Genomic DNA, 17,594 nt, shown 5'->3' on the forward strand with positions numbered 1-17,594 from the left:
CTTGTCCGGATAGATAGTCTTGAATTAGATCGATCCAGATAGTATAATTCTCGGTAGTAAGTTGCGGAATTCCCTTTACCGCGCCGATAGTCGTCTCGGTAGTAGACATCTTTATCGTTAGATTTCTCGACTCGTAACGGTCGTATCGTTGATATTTTTAGATCGTTTGATTCGTATTAATCGGTTCTTTTCGCCTATAGACCGGCGTCTATAGCGGAGCAATAACCGTTATCTTATTGTTGTTCGAAGTTGGTCGCTTTCTTCGATTTGCGGAGTAACGTCGGATAAGGTTTAACCTTGCGCAAGCGGGTTGCCTGATCGGGTAATTTCTCGAACTTTCTTGTTTCTTCACTTGCGTTCCGGGCTTATAACTATTGTAGATAAGCGGTAAACCGATAGAATTGCTTACTATTCGAACAAAGGACTCACTAGCTACTTATATACCCTAGCGCCAAGAATCACAAGCTATTACTAAGCCGTAAGTGAATGACCTCGCAACTTCCTTCTCCTTCTCTTGCTTATAAATCCAACTAGACTCGTACATTCCCGAGTATTCTAACAGCACCTCTACCTAGACAAAGTCCCAGTCTATGCGTGAGGAGTCCGCCTTCGCGTCCTCGTTCCGAATAGTAAGGAGGCCCTTGCGAATCTTAGTCCGGAAGATATACATGTCGAGGAACGAGGGACGATAGGTATTGAGAGTCTTGCGGAGCATCTCGAGGTTGAAATTGGTGAACTCTACTTCTGGGATATCTTCGTCCTCGATCGTCGCCTCGCTGCGAATCAGGTAGAAGCTCCGTAGGCCCGGAATGTGGACGTATGGGCCTTTGGCACGTAGGAGTAGATTGCGTCGTAGGTAGTAAGGGTGGCTCGCAGGCATTTCTTCAGGATCAGGCAGCTTGAAGAGCAGCTTTTGCTGCAGTGGCGAGGACTTCTTGATGCATGACTTGAAGAAGTAATTGACTCGCTGCGAAAGAAGAACGGTGCACACATCCACCTTGAGAAGGATGGGCTCGAGGAGTTCGAATGTGCCGAAGACTTTCGCGATAGGGGAAGTGTTGTCGGACATCGTAGCGCTAAGTATCGTAGTGGCGGGCTGTCTTGATTGACTGAATGCTTAGGCGGGAGAGGTTCTGGTCAGAGACAGGTTGCGATTGCGATAATGTGCAAGAGAAGAAGAAGAACTTGGAAGACCCAACAAACTCTTTATAAAGGCTGTCGTGGCGGCCATTCACTCGGAACAGGTGAACGAGTATAGCATGTGATGATGTAATGTCTAGTGAATGAGTATAGCGCATAAATAGGGCATATTGAACGCTATGAGTGAATCGATGGAGGGACTCATAGAACAATAACATTTCGATAATGTATCTAGACAGGCAGCGAACCGAGAAGTAGAAGTATTCCTAGGCTGTTTGCTGCCCAAAGCGTCTAGGACAATCACTGAAACCTCTTTGTTCAACAGTGCAGGCTCGATACCAAAAGGGGCGTCGATTCTGGGATAGGCTCAAAGGAAATTACAACCAAAGCTGCAACAAGTCTATGTGCCATTGATTAGTGTGCAGACGTTCTGCAGAGAAATACATTAAGGCATCCGCTACCTGGATCTAGAGACGTGATATCTCCGACGTCGTCTCTTCATGCACTCCCATCTTTCCTCCCAATTGCAAGCTTGATCTCACATCTGGTTTTCCCGTGCTTCAGCATTATGTCAGAGAGCCTCTTGCATCCAACCCTCGACACTGGGAAAAAGAACCATGCTACATGTATCCAGGTCAAACTAGCTGACTATGATCCTCGGGCCCTCAACGATCATCACAAGCTGCTCCGCAGTGAACCCCTTCCTCCAATCGAATCTCTTATCAAGAGGGTCCTGCCAGTCAGTGACCTTGATCTTGTAGTCAACCTCTTGAGATCGGGCACGCTCAAGCGCTTCAGCCGCTTCCTGCAGATTCGCAGCGAGGCCTGCCAGCACTCCCAAGGCTTGAGCTTTGACCTTGGTCTCTGCTTTCTACAAATACGATTTGCGAGCAAGCTCTGGCCTTATATAATAGCTCTGAATGCTTAGGTGTACATGTTCGGGCATTGGGCATTGAAGCCACATGCTGAGTAATGAGGATGGATTGTTTTTCAGAGTGTCTTGAAGTTTATACGCATCGCTAATATCGAATAAGACTGAAAGGCTCGCATGGTTGTTGTATACATAGAAGCAATCGAGGCCGCCGATCGAGATTGTAGAAAACCATGGCGCGATCCGTCTCTTCGGCTCGGCAAGCAAGGCGTTGACACTGGTTGCTTGATGTGCTCCAATATGAGTCTTCAGGCCAAGTTGACAAAGTAGCTTTGGGAAGCCCAGAATGCAGGACTGGAACGCTTTGCTAACGCGTTGCGCGGTAAGCACAGTCTTCGCTCGCTGGGCCTGCTCCTCATAGCCTGTAATCCGCTCGCGATGTCCACTACCGCGATCGATATGCTTACTTCCTAGAACCTTGAGCAGGATAGCTTCTAGTAGCTCTGGTATAGCGAAGACTCGAGTCGTGGACGTGCATTGCGGTTGTGTCGTTATAATAGTGATGATCTTCTTGGGTTTGATGCCTGAATATTACTCGAGAAAGAACTGCCTTCGAGGTATCTGTGAGGTCTCGCGAGATTCGTACTCTGAGCTTGAACTTCTATAAGAGATGGGGTTATAAGAGGAGGTTGGCTTGATATACTACCAGTACAACTTTGATGCTCGTGAATGCCAAGCCTTGACGCCTTGCTACTAGCACAGGGTAAGTGCATGCCGTACAAGTCGTGAAAACACATTGATTACACCCTTTCGTATTTCAAAGTTTGGAGAGGGCTCTATGAAACTCACAAAGTTATATATCAGATGCAGGTCAGCAGATCCGGTCTGCGAGAGATGTTTGGATGGAAAGCAAACAACTTTCAAGACATCGAGGACAATAAGAGCCTCCATATCTCTGAACCTAAATTGAGCCCAGTAAGGCTTCTTGTGGTGCTTCTTGTCGGTAGTGCTCTTGCTGTTGTCATTATCCCCACTCCCGCTGCTGCGGTTGCTACTATTCTTCTCGGTGTCCGTAGTCTCAGTGGACTCTGTATTAGCATTCTCGTCAGCATCTGTGAGTTCCTGATATTCCGAAGTCTTACGGTTCTTTTGTGTACTGGGTGGAGTCTGTCCGGCAAGAGAGTTAGAGTCCTGATCCGAGACGCCGTTTCACTCTTCTGCTTCTTCGTGCTGAACGCTCCTGGCTTGGTCATGGCTACTTGGGCTGGTTGAGATGTATCCGTGTCATCTTCAGAAGCCCTACGCAATCTGTCAGACAGCAAGATGACAATGAATATGGTGCCAACGTTGAACGAGTCTCTGTGTTGCGCGATTCGCAGGCGATGTAGCGAAGAGAGGCGACGTGTAGGACTCGCCTTCACGAACACGAATGACAGCACGACGTACTCTGGACAGTGGTCTGTCGCGAGCCACAGAGTCGCTCTCCGCTTGTGTAACATGACCAGAACTGCATGGTACGCGATTCAGCCGTATGTGTGTCCATTGCAATAAATATCATTCGTTTTCCATGTGACCAAGCTCTGACAGTTCTCTCTTCACTCCCAAGCTCTTTCTGCTGCTCCGTAATGTTTTCATGGCCGATCGTGCGGTATTCTCGACGAACATGGCCCTAGTTCGAGCGGCGTCCAGATCCTACTTGATCGTAGCAGGTTGTCTAGATAATGCCGATTTGACAGTACAGAGGGTTGTATTGTTAAATCGTCTGAACACCGCAGGACTAATGACGATGAAAAGGCCAAGAGCGGAGTGCCAAGACATTCCTCCACCTCAAACATCGTTCTCCTCCTCATTCTTCGACATATTTCCCACGCAGAGGAAGATTGAATCCAGGAAGTCTAGTTACGGTCGTCCTGAAGTTCTCAAGCCAGTGAAGCTGCGTGCACATCTGCGACTCCATACAAGGCCCTCGGTGAGAGGAATGATCGAACCACGTCGTCAATGAGCTGGACACAAAAGACAGTGATCTTGAGGCAGGCCAGAACACCGATTCGGACTGTATTCTAGGCGTCTGCAGAGTTCTCCGCAGTTATGAGATAGCTGGCCGCTGATTTGAAGCCTCCAGCAGCTCTGTTCTTCGATCCTATATGGAGAGCTATCAGTCCAGACCCACTTAGCTGAACTGCAGTAGAGCTACAGGCGCCAAGATACCACTGGGACCGAGCTTGACAGTGCTTATAGCTTCGTTTTCGTACTCAGATGATCCTACGATAGCCTTTGGAAGCTGAGATGCACAGTCGGTGACGAACTACGATTGATGGATACTTATACTTGACGAGGAACAACTTAACCTACAGGTATCCTTTCTACACGAACAGCTGCCCGTTTTAAGATCTAGTCTACAGCCATCTACGCATACAGACTCACAGCAGCGATCAAGGCATAGGAGCACTCAAGAGACCGCTATCGACCCACACACAAACCACTGACCTGTTGGAGAACTCTATCCTATCGAGAAACTCAAGCGCCTACACAAGATGACCCAGGACGACACAAACCTAGACGCCTTCAAATCACAACACTACGACTACCTGATCATCGGCGGCGGCACTGCCGGCCTCGTAATGGCCGCCCGTCTAAGCGAGAACCGCACCTTCAACATCGGAGTCCTCGAAGCCGGCTATGACATCCCAGAAAACACGCCCGCAGTCAGCGTGCCCGGAAACTTCGGAGATGGAATCGGGACCGAATACGACTGGAAATTCTCCACAGCACCACAGAAACAACTCAACAATCGAAAGCTTCCATGGCCTCGAGGCAAAGCTCTAGGAGGATCTAGCGCTCTAAATTTCATGACGTGGAATCGACCGAGTAGAGATGATCTCGATGCTTGGGAGAGATTGGGATGTGAAGGGTGGGGGTGGGAGGGGATGCTGTAAGTGAAAAAAAAGGAAAACCCCAAATCTGAGAGAATAAAATAAATAATCCTGCTACTAACATACATACTATCCCTCTAGTCCCTTCTACAAAAAATCCGAGCACTTCATCGAACCCTCTCCTCAAACCAAAGCCCGTTACAAACAGTATTTCGACGCAAAAGTCCATGGAAAAAACGGTCCTGTTAAGATTTCTTTCTGTAAGGAGTACTCCGAAGCTCATGAACTCTGGCACGAGACGATGAATAATTTAGGTGTAGAGACGAATGAGAAACCGATGTCGGGTTCGAATATCGGGGCGTGGACGAGTTGTAGTGCGGTGGACCCTGAGACTGTGACTCGTGAGTATGCGGCTTCTGCGTATCTCAAGCCGGCGAGGGAGCGGGAGAATTTGTCGGTGTTGGGTGGAGCGAGTGTTAGGAAGATTGTTATTGAGAGCGTGGAGGGGGAATGGGTAGCTAAGGGGGTGGAGTTTGAGTATAGTGGTTCCTATCACACCGTTCTCGCATCGAGAGAAGTGATTCTGTCTGCAGGAAGTGTCAATTCACCTCAAATTTTAGAGCTTTCTGGAATCGGCAACGCTGCAATCTTGCAAAACGCTGGGATTGAGTGTAAAGTCCAAAATGTGAATGTGGGCGAGAACTTGCAAGATCATCTCAGTAAGTCCGTACGGAGCAGATTCCATTCAATGATAATCTCACTAACAAAAAAATCCCTCCAGTGACCGCAACAATCTACGAAATCGACCCCTCAACCCTCTCACCCGATGACTTACGCAACGATCCCGAAAAAGCCACAGCAGCAGGCCACGAATACAAAACAAAGCGCAGCGGGCTTCGAACCCGACTCACCGGTTCATTCGCCTACATCCCCCTCTCAACCCTCGTACCCTCCGACAAAAACATTTTAGCATCCCTCGTCTCCCTCGCCACAAAACCTCATTCCCAAACCCTCGCACACCGCCTCACAAACCCCTCATCAAAACACGGCTACATCGAATACATCTTCGACGTTGGGAACTGGAACCCCCTCACACCCGTCTCTCCCGGGAAAAAATATGCCACACTCCTACAAATTCTACAGTACGCGTTCTCGCGCGGGAACATTCATATAAATCCTGCAGCTCCGTCCGAGCATCCGGTGATCGATCCGCAGTATTTCGAAAACGAGGGACACATCGATCTTGAGATCCTGATGCGTGGAGCGGAGTTTGGGGAGAAGATTCTCGAGACGGAACCTCTCAAGCGTTTTGTTAGGGGTAGAGTTTTTCCGCCGAAAAATGTGACGACAGAGGAGTGGAAGGAGTGGGTTTTGGGGAATGTTACGACGGATTGGCATCCGGTGGGAACGTGTGCGATGGGGAAGGATGTGGGGAGTGGAGGGGTGGTGGATTCGAGGTTGAGGGTGTTTGGTGTGAGGGGGTTGAGGGTTGTGGATGCTAGTGTTATGCCTTTGCAGATTTCGGCGCATTTACAGGCTACGGTTTATGCGATTGGGGAGAAGGCGGCGAGGATGGTTCTTGAGGATGCTGGAGCATAGATGGGAATATATCAAGTGGCATTTACAGCATGATTGAGATGCTAATTGCGAGATAGGCGATGAGCAAAGAGTATCCGGGGAACTTGCCAATAGGACTTCCAATTGAAGTGCCAGTTGTCGCAGGATGGACAAAGCTTGAGGTAGCTTTGATTTCGTTGCCACTCGTCACGCTAGAGGTAGCACTGTTTCTGGCAGGAGAGAACTCAATCGTCTCGGTCCCGTTGACAACGAGGTTGCCATCACTTGCAAGGCTGATCACTTCGCCATCAAGCGTGATCTGTGGACCACCAGCGAAGAGTGTCTCGCTGCCAATTATGGCTTCTTCTGTGGTGTGGCCATCACTACCGGTGATGACTGTCTCGAAAGCGCTGAGAGTGAGGGAGGGAGTGATTGACAAAGTCGCGACGCTTGGGAAAGCTGAAGCAAGCGCCGTAAATTCAACAGTCTTAGATCCATCGACGGTGAGTTTATCTGGCTGGAATTCGATGATGTGACGCTGTCGGGCCCAGATGTACGATTGTTCCGTCAATAACTGCAAGTGTGCTGATTTGGCCGCTCCTATCGGTCGTGATGATTTCAGAAGCAGAAAATTCTGCAAAGTGCAGAGTTGCAACAGCTTCAAGCTTCGATGTGGCTCCCGATCCGAAGTATTCAGTGGTTCTGCCGTCTATGACGATGTGGCCGGACTCGAAGGCAACGAGGTAGCCATCAATGATTGCAGCGGCTCCAGAGGCCAGGGTTGTCTGTCCAGCAGCAACTACCTGTGTGATCATTGCTCCATCATCACCTGTGACGACCGTTTTTGAGGCGAGGATTGTCGAGCCATCGAGTGGTAGCACAATAGTCTCGCTGTCATCTCCAGAAGTCGAATCGGTAGGACTGCCTATAACGCTGGGCTTCGTAGTCGGATCGTTGGGTGATGCTCATAGCTGTACCGCCGTTGCGCTTTTGCTCTGTGACAGATTTGGCGATGGAGTCGGTACGGTTATCTGAGCAACTGCTGTCGGCTGGGGTGTGGGCTTTGGAGGTTCCGCAGGGAAGAGAAATTCCTTGTATAATACTATCTCCGTTTCAGCCCCTTGCTGTTTGAGCGCAAGGAGGTTTTTAGTGTGGCAGGTGGTGGGCTCTTTCTAACCACCTCCTTCTACCTTCTAACTATTCTATATTCTACCTTCCACCTTCCACCTTCCAACTATTCTATATCGGACTACTACGCGACTGGACCTACACACCTATACACCTAGCTACACTAACCCCCTTGCGCTAGCAAGGGTCTAAGGACAAATGTGCTAAATCTATAGTATTATCCTTATAAAAATAAAAGATTACCAACTAGCGTAGAATACTATAATTTGATGCATATATGTTGTAGCCCTACTATTTCTAAGTCATTCTATATATATAATATTCAAATGCGACGTATAGTTATAAAGAAAACAAGCAATCCTTACTACGGGTAGATATACGTATACGACGGATTGTTGCAGAGCGCTACTACCTAATATCTAATATAGGAAATACATACATCTATAACTAGGAGGTTGTAGACCGGCTAATCCTAAGTACTGTTTGTATAAGCTATATATCGAGAAAATGTATACCTACTATCTACTAGCTCTTAAGCGGAGCTAAGCTAGGTACTCGAAATAAGACCTTCGGATCTCGACAAGTAACAACTCGGAGGTTCTAGAATAGCCAATTCTTGATCACTTTAATATAAGCTATATTTGCATAGAGCGTAGTATTGTTATATTGTGTCTAAGTAGCGGAGGTTACTTAGCTATTACTAAAAGCTAGCACTAAAAGCTAGCACTAGCACTAGCACTAGCACTAGCACTAGCACTAGCACTAGCATATTGTCTACTAACTATTCTCGGTTGTGCATTAAGCGATAGAAGATCCTACGTGTAGGCGGCCTTCTATAGGCGGCTTCCTATAGGCCGTCGTTTGTCGCGCTAAGAAACCTCGTAAAACACAGTCTTATTTAGCTTCGGATGCGCGTTAAGGTAGACTGTCTCTGTATATCGTATATCGTGTATCGTGTGTCGTGTGTCGTGTGTCGTGTGTCGCTATTAGTAATTCGAAAAAAAGGCCTTATTTATACGCTCTTTATTTAAGTAGGCCTAAAGGCAATAGGGCTTTGCCGCTTTAAGCTACGGGTATAATAGCGGGCTGCCGCCCTTCTTCTTCTTCTTCTTCTTCCTCTTGCTCTTAGCTTCTTCCGCCTCGTATCTACTACTCGCATTTACTACTCGCATTTACTACTCGTATCTACTACTCGTATCTACTACTCGTATCTACTACTCGCATCCACTACTCGCATCCACTACTCGCATAGATACCGAGGAAGCTATCGAGGTTCCTTAGTAGGCCTATATCGCTACTAGCGATAGCACTCTTACGCTACGTTAAGATCTAGATAAGCCTATTGTTAGCGACCGCTTCGAGGGCAATATCCGCCTCGAGGAGTAGCGCCGCTAGCGATAGATCGAGCGCTAGGCTAAAGGCTAGAGTCTTTAGCGTATAGTCCGTAGATAGCGTATAGATTATCGCTAGTCGATACGTGCCGCCGCTCGCTAAGGCCCGCCGCGACTATTAATAGAGTTAAATTAGGAGGACGTCGATACTGTCGAAGGCGTTAAATATAATAATCCCTCTAATCTTCCTCCTCTACGTATAGCGGCTCTAGATCTAGTCTATTATAGAGGCGGTAGCTTCCTTTAGTTAGGGAGAAACCTTAATATTAGCAAAGGCCGTCGTAAGGAACAGAAACAGAAGAAGTAGTAGTAGTAGTAGCAGTAGTATACCTAGGTTAGTAAGAAGGCAGTAGGACGTCCGGCTAAGATATACGATTAGCGTTATTAATAGCAGCAGCAGTAAGGCATACAGAATACCCTACTATAAGCCGTACTAATTCTTCTATCTCGTAAGGCTTATACTCGCTAGCGGCTAAACTAGTCTACCGAGAAGCTAGAGCTTCCTTAAGATCTATAATAGAAGACCGCCTTCTTTTAGGCTACGACTAATTATATGCTCGACAAGCTATTTAATCTAGAGGAAATCTAGATATTAATATAGGATGCCGGTCTTAAGCGAGAGGCTATCCCCTTCTAGCGGGACATTGTTAAGAATAGCCTATAGTAGGTACTAAATGCATTCTATCCTAATAAGGGCTATATACCTTCGGACCTTTAGCGTAAGGTACTATATAACCTAGTTTTCGCGGGCACCGATATAGTAATAATCGAGAAGACCGGTAGCGGTAAGAGCTTAGTCTACTAGGCATATACTATACTAACTAGTCGTATTAATATCTAGATTATCCCTCTAAACCGCCTTAGTAAAGAGTAGAAGGCTAATATCGACTAAACGATACGTACGCTTGCTTAGAAGTCTATAGTTACTACCGGAAACGTCGAGTTAGTACGTTACTGTATAATCTCTACTAAGACTAAGCGTAAGGACCTAAAGATATACGATAATATCGTTACTAGCAAGTACTACTATATCTTCTATAGTCTAGAGTAGGCGTCTACTCCGGAATTGCGAGAGGTATTTAAGAAGATTAGCGATCGCATTAGCCTTATTACTATCGATAAGCTGCACTTAGTATATAAATAGAAGGACTTCCGCGAGGAATTTGCCTAAATATATACCCTCTATAGCCTGTTCCGCAATGATACCCTATAGCTAGGTGCCTCTACGACTATCTCCTAGGAGATACTCGAATTTGTCTTAAAGTATAGAGGCTTCCGTAATAATAGCCGCGAGGCATTTAAGACTAAGGTTATCCGTACGAGCATCGATCGGATCGATACTATATATATCTTTAAGACTATTCCGTAGAAGTATAGTAGCGACTTCGATTTGCTATACCTATTGCTAAAGAAGGCCGTTACTAATAGACAAGCTATACCTACGAATATCGATAAGGCGATCGTGTTTATTAATAGCCGGGGAAAGGTTAATAAGCTAACCTATATTCTGCGTTAGTAGCTTGTCTAGCTAATAGAGGGCTAAGAAGATCTAACTAAGAAGTATACCTAGAACAATACCGGCTACAATGTATACAAAGTCGTCGCTTTCTATACCGTATATATCGCTAATTACGATAAGGATCTCCGATATAACGAGTTTAAGAAGCCTAGCGCTCGTTTATTAACTCGCATTATAGTTAGTACCCTAGCGATCGCTATAGGCACTAACATTAGCGATATCAAGTTCGTTATTATATAGTAGCTGCCTATTACGAAGGATATCGACGATGCTATATAGCGAGCTAGTCGTACTAGTCGTAAGCTTAGCGTAGGATAGCGGTTATATACTATCTTCTTCTTCCCTTAGTATATCGACGATGCAGCTAAGCGTATTCTAGATAGTATTAACTATGCCTCTATTATTAATCGAGAAGGTCGACCGGCTAACGCGGACTAATACAAGAATCTCGCATAGGGTGCTATTGTATACTAGCCGATCCGACTAAGCGGTCTACGTAATACCGAGATCCCTAGCGAAGATATTAATAGAGACCTAGATTAGGATAAGGATAACGAGGATACTATTGTCGTTCCGAGAGGTACGGGCATAGGCATAGCTGCTATACTAGAAACCTAGGAAGCAGGTAATACTAATGCTAATACTAATGCGCCTAGGCGCAAGAATTAGTCTAAGAATAATATAGAAAAGCGTAACAAGATCCCCGACATCTTCCGCTTATTGTTTAATAGCTAGTATATAGCGACACCTCGATGCCTACGTACTATCCTTAATAAGCGATACTAGGAAGAGCTCTAACTATAGGATCCTAAGGAGAGCCTAGATTCGAAGGACTGCTATAACATTGTCTATAATCGCGATCTAGATTCGGTATTCTAGTAGGATAAATAGGTACTACGCCTACCGAAAGCCCTAGTTGCACCGTATAAGGGCTCTAAGCAGTACTTCTTACTGCTATACCTATAGAAGTTCTTCGACCGGAAGGCTAATAAAGCTAGCGGCCGGTTTGATACGTACTTCTTTACTTTTCTATCGAATACCCTTATCGAGGACCGATATATCTAGGACCTCTATAATATTATACGGCATCTAGCACTCGGCGATAGTGAAGAGCAGTCTACTAGTATAAATAGGGAGGAAATGCTTAAGAGTGCGCTAAAGTTCGACAACTAGTACTAGGCTAGCGGTAATAATCTTTATAATAAGCTTCGCCTCGGTAAAGTACTTAGATATATTAACTACGACTTTCCTAAGGCATTTAAGGACTAGTAGAAGTACTATAAGGAGCGGAAGCGTAAGTAGGCCGAGCGAAAGACGGCCGTAGAGGTAGTAACTAGCGACAATAGCGACGACTAGCCTCCGCCTCCGCCTCCGCCTATAGCCTAGGATCGTCTTCGCTAGTTATAGTAGGATTCGGACAAGTCTCGCGATACTAATATATCGCTAGTAAAGAAAGCTATCGCAGGTAATCGGAAGGTAAAGGGGAAGCAGTCTTAATCGTAACTAAAGGCGAAAGGCAAGTATATAGGAGATCTAATCTAGGATAATAGTGCTACGGCCTTATCTACTCGTATACTAATATAGCGGACACTACGCCGCCGGCGCTAGCGAGAGGATAAAGACAGTAATTATAGCACTTTAATCTCGGTCGCTAAGTCTGCTCTTCGTAAGGCTATAAGCAATCGCCCGCGTCGTATACTATCGCTAACTCTAAAGGCACGAGAGAACCTTGCTCTTATTAGCGCGGATATCCTACCGGAGAATCTGCTCGAGGAGAGCCCGACTCGTCGTAAGAAGAGATAGATAGCGCTAGAATAGCGCTAGAATTAGCATTGGAATTAGCGCTAGAATTAGTATTAGAATTAGCGCTAGAATTAGCATTAGAATTAGCGCTAGAATTAGCATTAGAATTAGCGCTAGAATTGGCATTGGAATTGGCGCTAGAATTAGCACTAGAATTAGCATTAGAATAGCGCTGGAATTGGCATTTAATAAGGTCCTTCCTTACTACCCTTCTATTATATCCTTATAAGCTCGCTAAGTAGGCTTGTTTCGAGCAGGACGACATAATCTAAGGACTCTCCTTGCTTATTAAAGACCTTATCCCTCTCCGTAACAAAGTCTAGTCGAGCATATTGCCTTAGCTATTAACGCGCTTGCTAATAGGGCTTATAAATAGTCGTAGGTGTCCTAGTTGAGCTACTTCTACGAGAGCTATTAAGCTGCTTCTACGAGAGCTAGCGTATAGTAGAGCTAGCGTATAATACCTAGTTAAGTTGCTTCTACGAGAGTAGGCCTAGTTGAGTTGCTTCTACGAGAGCAGGTAGTTGAGTTGCTTCTACGAGAGCTAGCGCTAGAATTAGCACTAGAGATAGCGCTAGAAATAGCACTAGAAATGGCGCTGGAAATAGCAGTAGAGTTAGTAGTAGAGTTGGTATTAACAAGATCCGTTATAGCTACCGTTCTATTATGTCCTTATAAGCTCGCTAAGTCCTTGTCCTTCTACGAGTGCAGGCCTAGCACTAAGCTATCGCCGCTAACCCTACCTAGTTTAGCTGCTTCTACGAGAGCCGGCGTGTAATATAGGATGCCTAGTTAAGCTACTCCTACGAGAGCCGGCGTATAATATAGGATACCTAGTTGAGTTGCTTCTACGAGTGCTAGTTAAGCTGCTTCTACGAGTGCTAGTTAAGCTGCTTCTGCGAGTGCTAGTTAAGCTGCTTCTGCGAGAGCTAGTTAAGCTGCTTCTGCGAGAGCCGGCGTATAATATAGGATGCCTAGTTAAGCTGCTTCTACGAGAGCTAGCGTATAATGCCTAGTTTAGCTGCTTCTGCGAGAGCTAGCGTGTAATGCCTAGTTGAGCTGCTTCTGCGAGAGCTAGCGTATAATGCCTAGTTTAGCTGCTTCTGCGAGAGCTAGCGTATAATGCCTAGTTTAGCTGCTTCTGCGAGAGCTAGCGTATAATGCCTAGTTTAGCTGCTTCTACGAGAGCTAGCGTGTAATGCCTAGTTTAGCTGCTTCTACGAGAGCTAGCGTGTAATGCCTAGTTTAGCTGCTTCTGCGAGAGCTAGCGCTAGAATTGGCGCTAGAATTAGCATTTAATAAGGTCCTTCCTTACTACCCTTCTATTATATCCTTATAAGCTCGCTAAGCAGGCTCTTTACTACCCTTCTATTATGTCCTTGTAGGCTCGCTAAGTAGGCTCTTTACTACCCTTCTATTATGTCCTTATAGGCTCGCTAAGCAGGCTCTTTACTACCCTTCTATTATGTCCTTATAGGCTCGCTAATTATATCCTTATAAATAGTCGTAGGTATCGATAGTCGTAGGTATCGATAGTCGTAGGTGTCTATAGTTAAATCGTATATAGGAGCTAGTCGAGGAGCGTAAAAATCGCATATAGGAGCGTAAATGCGAGGAAGCGACAAGGATGCCGAGTCCCGCTAAGACCCCGGATTTAGTATAGCAGAGCGCTTAATTAGTAGGATTAAACGTTATAGCTACTTCCTTCCGCGTATTTACAACACCGACTTTTACGACTTTTATAACAGTATTACTAATATAGCGAGATACGTCGATTTAGCGCGTTTCTAGCAAATAGCGCTAACAAAAGTGTCTAATACGATAACGATAGCCGCCTTAGGCACTAAGAACAGCCTCCGAAACCCGAGAAGTTACTAATACTAGCGAGAAGTTACTAGCGAGACTAGCGAGACTAGCGAGACTAGCGAGACTAGCGAAACTAGCGAGACTAGCGAGACTAGCGAGACTAGCGAGACTAGCGAGACTAGCGAGACTAGCGAGACTAGCGAGACTAGCGAGACTAGCGAGACTAGCGAGACTAGCACTATACTTATTGCACCGCATGCTCTTATAGGCACTATAATATATACGGCAAGGATAGATACGTAGGGCGATAATATATATCGAGCGTAAGCACTCTTCGAGAAGCTACGATAGCCCTCTTACGTTAACGCCCTCTATTGCTTAGACTCTCCCTAGAACGATTATTCCGATAACTAGTTACTATACAAGGTAGAGAAAACGAATAGTAGCGTCCGGGGATCTAATTAACTAGCGGTACTAAGCGGCTATAGAAGCATACACTTAGAAGTATACTAGAATTACATATAGCCTATATACTACGCGCAATGCGCAACAATTAACGTATTCTATTACCAACTATAGTACGAGGTATATAGAAAGGGACTTATTAAGCGAAACACGACAGCGATCGCTAAAGCGACACTTATTAGTACCTAGACAACAATAGAGTGTAACCGCGCCCTTAGTATTAGAGACACCGCGAAAAAAAAGGTTGTTGAGCGCGTTGTAGTCGTATAGCAATGTTAATGCGCTTGCTAGAAGAGGAGGCGCACTATAGTCGGATAACAGTCTTAATACACAAAGGGCTATAGTCGTATAGTAGTAGCTACAGTCGTATAGTAGTAAAGACTAAGACTAAGCGCCTTCGGGCTTAAGTACACTAGAGGCCCTTACGTACTAAGGTTATTATAACTAATAGTCCTAACGAAGGCGTTACGCCGACTTAACTAGATGCGCGTATATTATCTTATAAAGAATCCGAACGTAGGAAGCCTATAGCCGCTACTTAAGGTGTACCTTACTAAAGAGTTTTTACCGAGTTAGACCTATAGCAATGCTACGAACCTATTAACCTACTTAGTAGGAGAGTCGCTATCGAGCCGCTACTTAAGGTATACCTTACTAAAGAGTTTTTACCGAGTTAGACCGTTAGCCGTATTATAGGTGTACCTTACTAAAGAGTTTTTACCTCCGCCAATCTATCTAAGACCTCTATAGTTTGCACTAAGACTGCGATGTTCTAATAAAAACTATGCTCTTTCGGTTAAATACGTAGTCGACGCCCGCTAAAGCTATAGTATACCTACTCGCTAGGAGAGTCGCCTTCGCAACGTCTTGCGTCGACAAAGCCTATCGGAGACTAAAAGGACTAAACAAACTACCTGCCGAGGAACCTTAACTATTAGACAAGCGGCTCTGTCCCAGATGTAGCTGCAATTCTTACTTTCAGTCAACATGAACCGTTCTTTCAAGATCGTGATGGTGCAGCACACTATTATATACGCTAATAGCTAGTATGTTACTAGGGGTGTTAGTATATTAGTATATATAGAAGAAGAAGAAGTTAAACTAGGAAGCGTAGGTCTATATTAGCGCTTCGTAGGTAAGGTTTGCCTCCACTAATAGGATTGCGCTATTTACGCTATAATAGCAAGGCAATAATAACGGCTATACATTATCGCACTTTTAACGCAACGTAATAGCCGCCGACTGCTACTAGTTAAATGCCTAAGGCTAGAATTGCTAGCGACAAGAGGCATAGGCAAGGACTTCGTATTAGGCTATAGCTAGTTTAAAAAGCTCTTCGGCACGATGATTACAACGACTATTTAGAATATGCTCTACGCTCGTTAGCCGACGTAGCTCTTTATTAAAATTACCGGAGGCCTCCTTTAGTATTAGGCGCTCTGAATTCATACAAACGCTAGTTATTAAACTATTATCGTACGCCTAGCCTAGCCTAGCTAGCTATTAAGCTATTATCGTACGCCTAGCTAAACCCTTCGTAGCCGGCTATTAAGCTATTATCGTACGCATAGCCTAGCCGGCTATTAAACTATTATCGTACGCCTAGCTAAACCCTTCGTAGCCGGCTATTAAGCTATTATCGTACGCCTAGCCTAGCCGGCTATTAAACTATCATCGTACGCCTAGCTAAACCCTATCTCCGGTTTAGACCCTTGCTAACTAAGCGCAAGGAAGTGTAGTAGGTGTAGGTCTTCTGCCTGCCTTCTACTACTATGCTCCTTCTACTACTACTACTACTACTACTAATCTATATCGGACTACTACGCGACCGGACCTACACTACTATACTAACCTCCTTGCGCTAGCAAGGGTCTAAGGACAAATGTCGCAAAGCTATAGAGGCAGTCCTTATAAAAATACTAGGTTATTAACTAGCGTAAAATCTCGTAATTTAGTACTCGCATCTTATTGTCCCGTCAATTCTAAGTTATTCTATATATATAGTATTCAAATGTAACGCGTAGTTGTTGAGAAAATAAGTGATATTTAACATAGGTAGCTATAGGTATGCGACGGGTTAGTATAGTGTCTAACTACCTAATATCTAATATACGAAATATATACATCTAAGACTAGGAGATTGTAGAGCGACTATTTCTAAATACTGTTTGTATAGACTACGTATGTCCCTAATGCCTACCTACTAAATACTAGCCCTCGAGCGAAGCTAACTTGTTTACTAGAATTGAGACCTTCGAATATCGATAAGCGACAATGCGGAGGTTGTAGAGCGGCTATTTCTAGATTACCTTAATGCGAGCGATACATGCGTAGAGCGTAGTATTGTTGTGTTGTGTCTAAGTAGCGGAGGCTATTTAGCTAGCTTAAATCTATCGACAAAAGCTAGTACTATAGGCTAGCATTATAGGCTAGCACTATAGGCTAGCACTATAGGCTATCGTAGATTATGCTTATCGCTAATTGCGCTCCGTTCTACGCTAAGCAGTAGAAGATTCTCGTATACGGCTTCCTATAGGTTGTCGTTTGTCGCGCTAATTAATATCGTATATGCCGTATTAATCGATCTCGTGTTTGTAGAGGTGCTACTACTGCTACTGCTACTACTACTATATATTAACGAAGTCTTGTCGGCGTTGCGACTAATCGTGCTGTCTTTGTATATAAATCGTAAGTCGTAAACTAAGCGCTTTATACTTCCTTAGTTAAGTGGGTCTAACTAACAAAGCCTTGCCGCTTTAAGCTATAGGTATAATAGTAGTACGGACGCCCTTCTTCGTCTCTTCTTCCTGCTCCTACGTTCTTCTGCCTATATTTAGTACTCGCACTACCGCTAGCACTCGCACTACCGCTAGTACTCGTACTGCCGCTAACACTCGCGTCTAGCACTATTATTGCCGCTAATATGTCTAACTCTGACTCTAACCTACCTAACGCGCTATCCGGTCTAGCGCCGCTATACCTCGACCCTAACCTCTTATCCGAGCCGCTATCTAAAATGAAATTAGACTCCGATTAGTAGG

The 17,594-nt window shown here is 45.2% G+C and overlaps 4 protein-coding genes across 4 annotated transcripts; 1 reads left to right on the forward strand and 3 right to left on the reverse strand.

Annotated features, from left to right (window-relative positions):
- Window positions 1–571: 571 nt before the first annotated feature.
- On the reverse strand, window positions 572–1,069 carry MYCFIDRAFT_85566 (uncharacterized protein; the record flags this gene model as incomplete). The annotated part of the gene is made up of 1 exon (XM_007932854.1): window positions 572–1,069. The coding sequence occupies one exon, from the start codon at window positions 1,067–1,069 to the stop codon at window positions 572–574; it is 498 nt and encodes a 165-aa protein (XP_007931045.1).
- A 711-nt stretch (window positions 1,070–1,780) lies between these two features.
- MYCFIDRAFT_85567 (uncharacterized protein) lies at window positions 1,781–3,510 on the reverse strand (the record flags this gene model as incomplete). The annotated part of the gene is made up of 6 exons (XM_007932855.1): window positions 1,781–2,011; window positions 2,075–2,488; window positions 2,658–2,672; window positions 2,861–3,070; window positions 3,154–3,310; window positions 3,458–3,510. 6 exons carry the CDS (start codon window positions 3,508–3,510, stop codon window positions 1,781–1,783), a joined length of 1,080 nt encoding a protein of 359 aa, XP_007931046.1.
- A 1,035-nt stretch (window positions 3,511–4,545) lies between these two features.
- On the forward strand, window positions 4,546–6,483 carry MYCFIDRAFT_47386 (uncharacterized protein; the record flags this gene model as incomplete). Its single annotated transcript, XM_007932376.1, has 3 exons — window positions 4,546–4,943; window positions 5,026–5,603; window positions 5,666–6,483. The coding sequence occupies 3 exons, from the start codon at window positions 4,546–4,548 to the stop codon at window positions 6,481–6,483; spliced, it is 1,794 nt and encodes a 597-aa protein (XP_007930567.1).
- A 22-nt stretch (window positions 6,484–6,505) lies between these two features.
- Window positions 6,506–14,346, reverse strand: MYCFIDRAFT_178868 (uncharacterized protein; the record flags this gene model as incomplete). The annotated part of the gene is made up of 7 exons (XM_007932856.1): window positions 6,506–7,075; window positions 7,098–7,240; window positions 7,271–7,332; window positions 7,374–7,412; window positions 7,444–7,613; window positions 7,662–7,707; window positions 14,342–14,346. The coding sequence occupies 7 exons, from the start codon at window positions 14,344–14,346 to the stop codon at window positions 6,506–6,508; spliced, it is 1,035 nt and encodes a 344-aa protein (XP_007931047.1).
- Between the last annotated feature and the right edge of the window lie 3,248 nt (window positions 14,347–17,594).

This window comes from Pseudocercospora fijiensis (assembly GCF_000340215.1).
Source record: "Pseudocercospora fijiensis CIRAD86 unplaced genomic scaffold MYCFIscaffold_9, whole genome shotgun sequence".
In the NCBI taxonomy this organism is placed as follows: Eukaryota; Fungi; Ascomycota; class Dothideomycetes; order Mycosphaerellales; family Mycosphaerellaceae; genus Pseudocercospora; species Pseudocercospora fijiensis.